This window comes from Nannobrachium achirus (genome assembly GCF_963921795.1).
Source record: "Nannobrachium achirus genome assembly, chromosome: 6".
NCBI classification, from domain to species: domain Eukaryota; kingdom Metazoa; phylum Chordata; class Actinopteri; order Myctophiformes; family Myctophidae; genus Nannobrachium; species Nannobrachium achirus.
In genome coordinates this window covers 64,481,961-64,494,766 of record NC_137815.1, presented here as the reverse complement: position 1 = coordinate 64,494,766, position 12,806 = coordinate 64,481,961, and the positions used below count along the sequence as shown (strand labels likewise).

The following is a 12,806-nucleotide window of genomic DNA, read 5'->3' as shown; positions in this document are numbered from 1 at the left end:
TGTGTGTGTGTGTGTGTGTGTGTGTGTGTGTGTGTGTGTGTGTGTGTGTGTGTGTGTGTGTGTGTGTGTGTGTGTGTGTGTGTGTGTGTGTGTGTGCCTGCACAACAGCGCCCCTCCTTTGACTTGTGTGGCCACTCAAGGTATTGCCAGGCTACAGACATACCCAGCCAGCCAGCCACATAGCCAGCCAGCCACAGACATACCTGTCTATTGGGAGCGCTTCACCGCTCCAAAAACATACACATTTGAAACCTGGAGATACGAGGTTTAATACGATATCACGGGTTAACCTTGAATGTAGAATGAATTCCCCCTTGGGCATAACCCCAAAGAGACTACCTTATATCCCTGCGGTGAGACACTTGGTCCACACAAGACATTATTTATGACCGCTGAGGCAAATATCCTCGAGAAACCATTTATGACAGTTGAGGCAAATATCCTCGAGAAACCAAGAGGCATCTTAGCCGTTTCTTTCTTTATCACCTCCCAAACGAGGGCCCCCATTTGCCGTTTAGTGTGCTCGTCTCTTGAAGTGTGCATGTTTTTTGGAGCGTGTCGACAGAGACCATTGCTCAATGTCTCGGGGGTCACCTTAAAGTCATGGCTAAAACGAGCCGAGGCCTGTCTTTCCTGAAAGTTGTCATTTCCACTGGTGGGGAGTGATGGAGGCTGTTGGATTAGCTGTGGAATGTTTGTCCACTTATGATCTGCTCCGGCTGAAAACCCACCCAGACCTCCCCAAAAAAAAGCTGCATGTTTCAGCTCCCGTCTTCTCCCAGTTCTGCGGTTTTGTTTGAGTCAAGATTTTTAACTCATTTTCGTGAAGTTTGAGAATGGATCAGCATTCGTAGCAGTGCTGCTGGTACTGTGACAACATGGTGAAAATGTATCAGGAGCTTATTGATTATTATGCATCATTAAATGTTGTGTTTAAGCGATAATTGACTCATTGACTCGGTAAGGCTTGTCAACAAATGCCCCTACAGGGAAATCAGACAATCCAAATATGTTTTGATGTTTTCACATTCCTGCCCGCAAAAATCAAATGTCTCCTGATAAACTTTGTAACTTGTTCTTGACCTTGAAATTCACCCTTTGTCAGCCTTCTGATTGGTCCTTGACTGACCAACCAGCAGGCTCTTTCTGCCTTGTCCTGCCCTGGTTCCGCCTTTTTTATGTTGAATTTGCTAAAACATCATTTTTGGGGAAATAAAAAAAATTAAAAACATGCCCAGTCACTATACTGCACCTGAGAGGCTCCTTTTTACTGAAACCAAGTTTAAAATAAGAATTAAATACACAAAATAACAATAAGAAGCAACTGAATTTTCAATGGTAGTGGATGGAGAGAAAGGACTTTTGTCCCACCATGACACAGCAACCAATGGGTGCGAAGAGGGGCGGGGACAACGGGCGGGACTTGACAAAGGGTGAATTGTACTCTATTTAACTGTTGTTAAACAAAACCATTCCACTTAACCCATTTAGACCGGGAACCCTGTTGTTTTTGCTATACTAGCCCTTACCCGTTCAAAGATATGAGCTCCAAAATGATGTGCAGTGTGTGGGTTATGGGATGTGCACTGTGCACACAGTATATGAGGGATGGAAAGTAACTTTAACTGGTGCTTGCATGATGTAGGAGCATCAATGTAAGAAACCCGTTTCGTTTAATGGCTACAGACCTGCCTGCACACACCCCCCCCCCCCCCCCCCCCCCCCGTGTGTGTGTGTGTGTGTGTGTGTGTGTGTGTGGGTTTGTGTGTGATTGTGCATGGCCTGAACAACAGCGCCCCTCCCTTAACATGTGTGGTCACAAAAGGTACTGTAGGCTAAATAGATATAGATACACCATAAAAATGCTAATATACAGCATACGATTTGTGAAAGTGACAAACGGGCTTCACAGTTATGTCAGGTGTGTTCATATGCTGATGGTGATGCGATTTCAGATCAATTGCTCCAGCCACCGAGGAGAAACGCTGTGACAGACAGACAGACAGACACTCACTCACTCACTCACTCACTCACTCAGACATTCGCAAAATTATAGTATAGATGTACAGTATATAGCAACAAAGGTTTTTGTAATTTTTGAATAAATGGTATATGTTTTTCAGAAAACTTAGGTCAGGATTTTTTAGAATCTGCCTCAGGTCTAAATCAGTGGTTCTCAACATGTGGGTCGGGCCCCCCAGAGGGGTCCCCAAATTATTTTGGGGGGGTCCCCAGATGTTTAGCTAAATGTTAACATTGTTTTCTCACTCAACAGTAAACAGACCAACATACAGTATAAGTGAATACAGGGTATCTGCACATTTCTTAAGTGACAATTTAAGGACTTTAAAGAACTTTTTAGTAGCTCTGGTCAAACATTGGTCAAATTATCAAATATTATTATCTACATGCTCGCAACACGAGGCGTTGTGAGTATGTAGATCGGCTATTTTCATAATGGAACAGATCGAGTCAAACTAAATGTAATGCCAACTCCCACAATTCCAAGTGCTTGTGCAGGGCGGGGTCCCCACTTCAAATATGATTATTTGGGTGGGGGGGGGGGGGGGGGTGGCCTGAAAAGGTTGAGAACCACTGGGTTAAATATATACGGTATGACTTTGTTTTCGTGGCAACTGATCAACTGCAGAAACTCTTGCACTTTAGTACTCTCTGCGAAGCAGTTTCCTGGTTAGAGTGTTTACTGGTGGCTGTATCTCTAAACTCCTGATTGACTCCTGCAGGGAACTGACTGCGGAGGACCAGATTGCCTTGCTCAAGTCCAGCGCCATCGAGGTGATCATGTTACGCTCCAACCAGAGCTTCAGCCTGGAAGACATGTCGTGGAGCTGCGGCGCGCCTGACTTCAAATACCAGATCAGTGATGTCACCAAAGGTCAGTCTGCTGACATGACATGTCGCTATCTTGCTTTGCAGACACTTTGCAGAGAACCGGCACACCTGCATCATGTCCATGTCATTTTTCCCCTCGCGGGTAGCTGGGTTTTGACGTGGTAATCCTCGCTAATAATGTATGGGGCTCCGGGTCTGTTATTCTAGTGGAATTGAAACTCTCAAAAGATCAGATAATACCTCAGACCAGGGGTCTTAAATTTTTTCAAAGGACCCCTTAGTTGAGAGAGAGATGAAGCAGGGACCCCCACAACCTATTCATAGATTCCATGCAGTTTCATCGTTTGACAGCATAATTATTAGTGTATGTTGGATTCATGTCAATTTGTGTTTTCAGATATTTAACCGCGTAAACTTGACCTTTCATTCTGTACTTAGTCTGCTTTCTTTCCCCAAAACACCAAAGCTCTTTGCCAAAAATAACACAACGCCTCGTGCTGCGAGGCATTGTGAGCTTGTAGATCTTCTGTTTTTGGCTAAACTTCTCAGAATATGGACACTAGGGTTCAAGTTGTTATTTAATATAAAAACAAAGGATTGGAAGATTTGGAGGACCCCCTGTAGTAACTCTAAGGACCCCCTAGGGGTCCCGGACCCCCTGTTGAAGACCCTTGCCTTAGACTCAGAATGCAATATTAAATGATAACAGAAAGTTTTATTTAAAGTGCCACAACATACGCATTACTCCAGAAAAGCACACAGATAGACTGGCTAGTTCTTCCCTGACAGTCAGTTCATAATTAGTAAAACATTGTACCATTCTCCCATGCACAGTCGTAAAACAAAGGATCCTTCACTGTGGCCAGCTGTGACCTGAGACCCGTACTCCTTGCGTTTCAAGCTTAACCAAGCAGATGGCAGACCAGCTCTGCTTCAGTTCTCAAGATTCCAGCGAAAACAGGCTGATCAACGTGAAGCAATACGATTATATTATTCTGCTTCGTCGGCTTGTGGTGACAAATCCAAAATCCAACTTTATTTATAAAGCATATTTTAAAACAGTGGTTCTCAAAGTGGATTCCAGGGACTTTGTGGGTTCCTTTGTGGGGGTCTAAATTGAGCCATACAGGTCTGTAACTCCGACAGTGTACACTGTCAGAGTTAAGGGGAGACCTTGACATTTTAAGGCTTGAGAAACACTGTTTTAAAACAACAGAGTTGACCAAAGTTCCGTTGCAGCAGGTATAACGACAAATACAAACATAATGCATGAATAGAAATAAATACACGATACAATTAAATATGAGTACAAACATAAGTCTGGGTTAAAAATACATTTTAAGATAAAAACACAGCATGCAAATACATGCACATGTGTGTCACACACCTCTACATTTTTAAAAACAGGTAGTGTTGCAAACACACGCACATGTGCGTTGCACACACCTCTACACAGAGCGTGCAGGAAGTGGCCAGCTTCTTTAGATCGGGCTGGACCTCATTAGTGTGTCGGCAACGTTAGGTAAGGTTACTCACTCTGGCACGTGTACACACCCACGTGCATGGATGCAAATGCATATATATTCCTGCTGCGGAACCAGTCCGACACATACATCCGCCATAGCCCTCAGGGCATGGCTTTCATTTGGCTTTTTTCAAACAAGACCCCTCTTTTCTGAGATCAACCCGAAGAATGTCACTTCTGACCTCCTCCGCCGCACAAAACAACTAGTGTCTGATGGCTCTGCTCCTTTGTGTGCTCCTACTGCTGAACCAGGTTGAATTCTCTGTCTTAAGTTCCTCTCTAGCGCAAAAATATTGATTCGTCACAACGTTTTTTTTACTTAGTCTTAGGGCTGTCACAATTATGACATAATCGTCTAATCGCAATTATTCCTCATAATCGCGATTATTCTTCATGATCGTCATAATCGTTTCCATGTTGAAAAATGTTCATATATTTTTTTAAATGTCAAAAATAGTGGAAATGGCAGATCTACAAGCTCACACGTTGTGAGCTTGTAGATCGGCTATTTCCACTATCAATGTTCTTTTTTTAAGTATAAAGTTTCAAATATGTCAGTAATTTCTTTGTGTATTTAGGTTATGTGTCATATCTGCCATGTGCAACTTCAAAGCCTAAAAGCCAAACAGAAATGTAATTGTCAACGACAAAAACACAATTTAATCACAATTATTTGAGTGATAATTAATCGTCATGTAAAATGTCATAATCGTGACAGCCCTACTTAGTCTTTATTAAAGATTGCACAACAAAGAATGCAAACACAATATTAAAACAGAAAAACACACAAAACACACACAAAGACAGAAAAAGACAAAATAAAATGACATTGGGGTTTTCATTTTTGTCACCTTCATATTAGCAGCTCACCTCTTCTGGATTCATCACATGTTTTGAGTTCAATTAGTATAGTTGGTGTAGTTTTATCCCATATCAGGGTTCTCTCTGTTTGCAGTTTTAACTCTTTTGCACTTTGCTAATACAATGATAGTATATGAATTATAGATTAAGTTGTAACATGCTTCCTCATCTAAACTCTCATGTTAAAAAAATAAACAACCACTATTTAGTTTAGTTGATTTGATCGACTCACAGTTAGTAGCAAGCATACATTTATACAAGTCTTACATCCACAATAGCATAGAAGAGAACTGTAGCTCTGTTTGAGGTGATCAAAAGGAATAGGCTGAAGCTATAAAGCTTACGAATGCCTATCCTACATATTCATACAGTAATATGTTATGAAAGTGTTCAAATTCACCATATAAAGAGAATGTAAATAAAAAAATCGAACCTCTGTTCGAAGTGGAGCTGTGTGTGTGTGTGTGTGTGTGTGTGTGTGTGTGTGTGTGTGTGTGTGTGTGTGTGTGTGTGTGTGTGTGTGTGTGTGTGTGTGTGTGTGTGTGTGTGTGTGTGCAACAGCGCCCCTCCCTTAACATGTGTGGTCAGAAAAGGTTACTGCAGGCTACAGACAGACAGACACGGAGACAGACAGACAGACAGACAGACAGACAGACAGACCCACACACACGGCCACGTATAGGGAGCTTGTGTTCCACACAGCTCCAAAAAAGAAAATGGAATTACAAGCCCAAATATATCAGCATAATAGCAAATCAAAGAATGCCTGTCCTACATACAGTATTCATGGTTTAAGATTCATTATATGTTACAAGCGTGTACAGGTTCACCATATAAAGAGAATGAAAATAAAGGAAAATGTGAATGAAAACCCATATACATCAACAATAGCAAAATCAAGTCAAACTATGGATGTAGGCAGTGTGTCATAATTGCAATGCAATGATTTTAATGAGCTCGTTGGTGGTGTTGTAACAAACTTGAGGGTAGATCTACCGTATAGCAACCCCCCTGCTGAGGCACAGCTAACGGAATATTAAATATTTATCAGCGGGAGGGATGATAACGTTCTTTGAGGTTGATTGTGTCTCTTGGGACACATACTGTGGAGCTTGGTAGGGTTCCCACCTACAGTATATGGTGTGTGTGCACACGCATACATACATACATACAGGGACGTGCTGGCCATTGGGAAAAGCGGGACAACTCCCGAACGGACGGTTCATTCCCGGCCTGGACGGGCCATTAGGAAAAAATTCAAAATAAAATGTCGGCCTTTGTTCCATTTTGGGGGCTGGGCAGCCAACAAAGTAAATCGTCACTGTCGGGCAGAAACCTCGTATCTCTTTCGCAAAGCAAAGCCCTGCTTCACCATACAAGGCTGTTGCACAAAAGTAGTGAAAACAGCAGATCTACAAGCACACAACGCCTCGCACCGCGAGGCGTTGTGTGCTTGTAGATCGGCTGTTTTCACTAGTTTAAAAACATTTTAAAATGATAAATACAAAACAAACGGTTTTGGACATACAAGGTTTCCACCTGACAACGACAAAATATAACTCGTGTACAGTAATTGGCCCACTGGCTTGTCACTTGTCATGATCTGAAACGGCAAATCTTTGAGTAGCAGCAGCGAGTCGGGGATCCACATGCACAAAAGCTCAAGGAATAGGGTTGAACCTGTGATGTTCTGCCGCACTTTTTATTTCTGTTTAGTTTTATCTATTAGTTCGGTCATTAAGGTTCACAGAATCAGAGGCCTGCTCTGCCGTAAACGTCGCGAAAAAAAGTTATGGCCATTTGTATATTCACTGTCCCATTGAACCCCTAGTTTGACCCCTCACATGCTACTTAAAGCAGATTTTTTTTCTTTTTTGAATAATTCTAGTGGAATCAATGGGACAGTGAATATACAAATGGCCATAACTCTTTTTCGCGATGTTTCTGGCAGAGCAGGCCTCTCATTCTGTGGACCTTAATGACCGAACTAATAGATAAAACAGAAATAAAAAGTGCGGCAGAACATCACAGGTCCTCTCCCATTTTGATGACTGGATCCCCGGCTAAGAGAGATCTCTCTCTATAGCACGCAATGAGGGCCTCTCCAACTATTTTTCCCGGGCTGAATCAGGGGCGCAGCATGTCCCTGCATACATACCGTACATATATACATGTAACATCCACATTCCACACGCATTCATGCTGTGTAATTTGTGCCTCCTACAGCGGGCGTCATGATCTGAAACGGCAAATATTTGAGTAGCAGCAGCGCTATAGAGAGAGATCTCCCTCTATAGCACGCAATGAGGGCCTCTCCAACTATTTTTCCCGGGCTGAATCAGGGGCCCAACACGTCCCTGCATACATACATACATGTAACATCCACATTCCACACGCATTCATGCTGTGTAATTTGTGCCTCCTACAGCGGGCCATACCCTGGAACTGCTGGAGCCCCTGGTGAAATTCCAGGTGGGACTGAAGAAGCTCAACCTCCATGAGGAGGAACACGTGCTGCTCATGGCCATCTGCCTCCTCTCCCCAGGTAGGCAGGCATGCATGCATGTGTGCACCCCACCACAGCACGCACACGCACACACACACACACACACACACACATGCATCACTCCTATGTGCATGTGTGATGTAAGTATGTTGCGTGACGGTTGCTTTCTGGAAAGAGGGTCCTCATGAATTGTTTATGTTTCTGCATTTTTTTCCCCCTCAGAGGAGCTTATTCCCTTTAACTTCCGCACCACTAATGATAAATGACGGCATAAGACCTAGATTTGTTTACAGATCACCTATTTGGTTGATGCGTGGTGCAGAATGTTCGTCAAGACAAATCAAGTGTGTTTGTCTGCTTCTTGAGTGGTTTCGTGCCTTTTTTCTTTGCCTCTCATCATCCAAGCACACGTTCGTGTGAGCGGTATACATTTATGTAAGGTTTTAGTGCATATTTTATACGTAGATGGCCATATGTATGTTGATGTGCACGTGCAACCAACCGGATGTTTGCCTGCGCCTGCGTATACGAGGCATGTCATTAACAATGCATATACATACCATATCCTCTCACGGGTCTAAATTTAGCCAACCGCTTAATCAGATTGTGAGAAATGTGACCGTGAAGCTGGAGTCCTAATACCTTTAACAATCAATCCATCCCTTCCCACTCTCATCCATTTTGGAAACTAGTCTTTCATGCGAGGGGTGAGGTCTACATTATTTGCCGACATAAATATGATTAAACCGTATGAGTAGCACGCGGCATGTGTGTGGCAAGTCATGTCAGTAACTGGTAAGTACAGGGAGCTGATGGTCGGTGTCGCGCTCAACCTCAGCGCGACAACCTCAGGTCTAGCACAGTGGTTCTAAACCTGTGGGTCGGGCCCCCAGGGGGGTCCCCAAATTATTTTGGGGGGTCCCCAGATGATTAACTTAATGTGCAACATTGTTTTCTCACTCAACAGTAAACAAACCAACATAAAGTTTAAGTGTACAGAGGGTATCTGCACTTTTCTAAAGTGACAATTAAGGGAATTTTTAATACCTCTAAAATGACAAATTAAACGTTGGCCAAACTGTCAAATATCAAGAGTCAGAAATTGCATTGCGAGGCGTTGTGAGCAAGTAGATCGGCTATTTTCACAATAGAACCGTGTTATACAAAATGTAATGCCTCAACTCTTAGTGCTCGTCAGGGTGGGGGGTCCCCAGTTAAAGTATGATTATCTTGGGGGTCACGGCCTGTAAAGGTTGAGAAACACTGGTCTTGCGCAGGCGTTGCGAAACTGGCATAGACTCCCGCGCTCTGGCGGATACCGACGATAAGCCTCCCCGACCTGACCTGAACTGCCATTGCCGAGACCCTACAAATCCCCGTGTTTGTGTCTGCTGCTTGAACAGATCGTCCCGGGGTGCAGGACCACACGCGCATCGAGGCCCTCCAGGACCGCCTGTCGGAGACCCTGCAGGCGTACATCCGCCTGCACCACCCCGGCGGGCGCCTGCTCTACGCCAAGATGATCCAGAAGCTGGCCGACCTGCGCAGCCTCAACGAGGAGCACTCCAAGCAGTACCGCTCGCTCTCCTTCCAGCCCGAGCACAGCATGCAGCTCACCCCGCTGGTGCTGGAGGTGTTCGGCAGCGAAGTCTCCTAAGAGCCAGAGGAGAGAGAACTCTCTGAGGAGTTCTGAGGATGCGGGAGAGGAGGAGGAGGAGTAGAAGGAGGGAGATCTCCAGAGGGAGTCAAAGAAAGAGGAGGGAGGGATGGAGGGCGAGGATGTGCTTGGATGGACTGTGGAGCGAGGAATCGAAGAGGTGTGGAGTTGTGAGAGATTGGGAGAGAGAGAGACGACGAAGTGTGTGTGTGCGCGAGTTTGTGTGTGTGTGTGTGTGTGTGTGTGTGTGTGTGTGTGTGTGTGTGCGCGCGTGTGCACGCTCGTGCACGCTCGTGCGCGTGTGTGTGTTTGTGTACAAAGGAGTTTATCTTGGTAAGAAGACCTAGAACAGAAGTCATTGTCTGCGGGAGCAGGCAGATTCAGAAAGAAACCGTAAACAAGGGAAACTTCACATTACTACAGTTATTATAACCATACATTGAACTTCTGCCTATCTATAGCTATATTTGACAGTGTTTTTATTTTATTTTTTAAATCTGTATTTATAACAAAAACCGCTGCTTAATGCGCCTGGAGAGTGTATTATTGTACACTTCTCTCAACACAACGAGCATACTCACTTGTTCATTTAGCCATTCTTCAGTTTGAGCTACCTCTTGGTTTTATAGGTTGATTTGTATTGATATCACCTATTTGAAACAGTACTCTTCTTCACAGAACAATTTAGCTACAAATACAATGTTTCAGATTGGTGCAAACAGTGCCTGCCAGTTAGTTTTATGTCTGCCCATCGGCATCGCTCCAACATAGTGTGTGTGTGTGTGTGTGTGTGTGCGCGCGCGTGTGTGTGTGTGTGTGTGTGTGTGTGTGTGTGTGTGTGTGTGTGTGTGTGTGTGTGTGCGTGCACGTGTGTGTGTGTGTGTGCGTGCGTGTGCGTGCATGTGTGCGTACGTATGTCTTCAGTGTACACTACATATGCCTCACACCTTTTTGCCAAAGGTTTGGTCAACTACTTTCTCAAACGCTTCCAATGTGTCCTAAAAATAACCTCACACCAAGGCCTTTTTCCACACATTGCAATCAATCTATGTGCTTGCTAGCCTTTCTGACTAGCCTCTCTAAGAACTTATGAAGGAAATGTCTATACTTGGGTTTTGAAAAGCAGAGTGCAGAATCTAGTCTGTAATTTACTGAGATTTTGTTTGGGTTTTGGGGTGGGTGGTTTTGAGGTGAGAATTAGCCACTAAATGTGTTAGCTACTTTTTACATTGCTAACTGTCAATCAAACCAAGCCGGCACTCTGGCTGGTTACTCTTCTCTTCTTCTTTGAAATGGATGATTTGCTGTATAGTTAATTGCTACACATGTATCATATCTTAAGCACTATTATACCACCTTTTACTCATGCCTATGTATTGATATACAGTATGTACTATCACAGATGTTAAAGGGCTACAATGCCAAATCTAACTGGAATAGTCAATTTAAGGCTACAACGCAAGCTAAGCAAATGGGCCTGTCTTGTATAATAGAGCCACATACCATACCAGGAATTGGCATAGATAAGGATATTATTATGGCAATGGAAGATTTCTTTTTTTTTTTTATAATAGAAATAGCTTCACCATTAATACAATTCCACGAATTGTTACTTCTGTCTCCTCTGTTCCGTGAGCAAGGTGGGCAGTTATAAAGCTCCAAAAGCTGCTTCAACAGACCTCAACAGATGTCACCCCTTCCATTTTCTGAGTGGGAAGTGGATTTTTCTAGAATGTCTGGGGGCCTGGCTGTCATTGTCAGTGTTCGCCTCTGACACCCAGGTCCTCCCGTTTGATGATGTGTGCTGCGCAGCCCTCTAGTGGCTGGTCCCTGTAAATACCAGGTATATATTATATGACTGCAGCTGTACATAGGGCTATATAGATATTACTAAAGGCTAAAAAAAAAAAAAAGGATATATGCAAATATGATATTGATGCTCCTGTTTTATGATTCATTATTGCTCTCTGTTTCAAGACACTATGCTCTTTTTTTTCTCGTTTTTGTTTTTGATTGTTTTAATACGAGCGAGCTTAACCCGAGGGTTAGGCTGAGGTGTGTGTCGGGACACGGCCACGCGTTCATCGTTTTGTTTTAGCGGCGGGCGGGGTGGTTATTTGGGCGTCATTTTTTTTCTCCAAGATTGATTATCGAGAAGGAGGAGGAGGCTGTACAAGCTGAACATAACCAGTGCTGCTCTATATAAATGTAAGCCATAAAATAGATCACCAAGCTATAGATATTAAGCTGATGCATTTACAATAGACTTAAGGATTATGATGATTCCAGAGCCTTTGGGATATGCTGTTTATATAATCTCATATACTGTACTCATTATAGTGTATATCTCTGGATTTTTTGGATGATTCTGTTTTAAGCTTGTGTACAGTAGGAACTCTGTATGCCCTCTCTTCTACCTTTGAGTCCTCCTTAGCTTCACCGGGCAGGCATGACATACAGTGGTGTTTAAAAAGTTACTTAACGTTCTTTACTTAAGTAAAAGTATCAATACTGCAATGTAGATGTACTCTGAGACAAGTAAGAAGTCCGATATTCGACATTTACTTGAGTAAAAGTACAAAAGTATTGCTATCAAAATGTACTAAAAGTACCAAAAGTAAAAGTAGTCGTTGTGCAGAATGTCCCATTTCAAGTTATCAAATGTATAGACATCTTTTGAAAATGGCAGATCTACAAGCTTGTAGATCGGCTATTTTCAAATGGCCAAAATGTGTGTACGGCTGAAGTGGTTAATGTATGTTTTGTAATAATAATAAAAATCTACAAAGTAACTAGTAACTAAAGTTTTGAAATAAACGTAGTGGAGTAAAAGTACAATATGTGGATCCAAGATGTAGTGGAGTAGAAGTAATTTGAATTACTCAAGCAAAGTACAAATAACTCAAAAGTGTACTTATAAGTACAGTACTTAAGTAAATGTACTTAGTGACTTTACACCACTGTGACATCCAACAGCTTGTTGAAGAATCCCAGAGCAGTACAATGCTAAGGTGTCGAGGCCAGTAACGTACGTATTTGTGGCTGCATGTGGGATATTATATAACTGAGAGTATTTACATTGTCATCTCAGTTTCTCCTGCAACCATTTCCAGAGACAGTGCCCCAAGAGAAACCCCCCCCCCCGACACACACACACACACACACACACACACACACACACACACACACACACACACACACACACACTAGCTGTACCAGCCAGACATAAATAAAGGCAATCTTAACTCAAATTATCCCCCTATAACAGGGAAATTATTTGCAAAGCAGAGATGTTCTTGCAGACTGCGCTCATAGTTGGTCGCAAAAAAGACATCCGTGTCAACCTTACTATTGGCTGAGGCTTGCTGTCTGTACCGATATCATCGCAGGGCGATTTTTTGTGA

General features: G+C 43.1%; 1 protein-coding gene across 1 annotated transcript in view; it reads left to right on the top strand.

Moving 5' to 3' along the window:
* Nucleotides 1–12,535, top strand: part of LOC308286729 (vitamin D3 receptor B) — a 71,866-nt gene extending 59,331 nt beyond the window's left edge. The window contains exons 8-10 of the mRNA XM_080727847.1: nucleotides 2,745–2,896; nucleotides 7,668–7,784; nucleotides 9,149–12,535. Of these exons, the coding sequence (XP_080583973.1) occupies nucleotides 2,745–2,896; nucleotides 7,668–7,784; nucleotides 9,149–9,402 (523 nt within the window). The 3' untranslated portion in view covers nucleotides 9,403–12,535. The remainder of the gene's footprint in view (nucleotides 1–2,744; nucleotides 2,897–7,667; nucleotides 7,785–9,148) is intronic.
* Nucleotides 12,536–12,806: the final 271 nt, after the last annotated feature.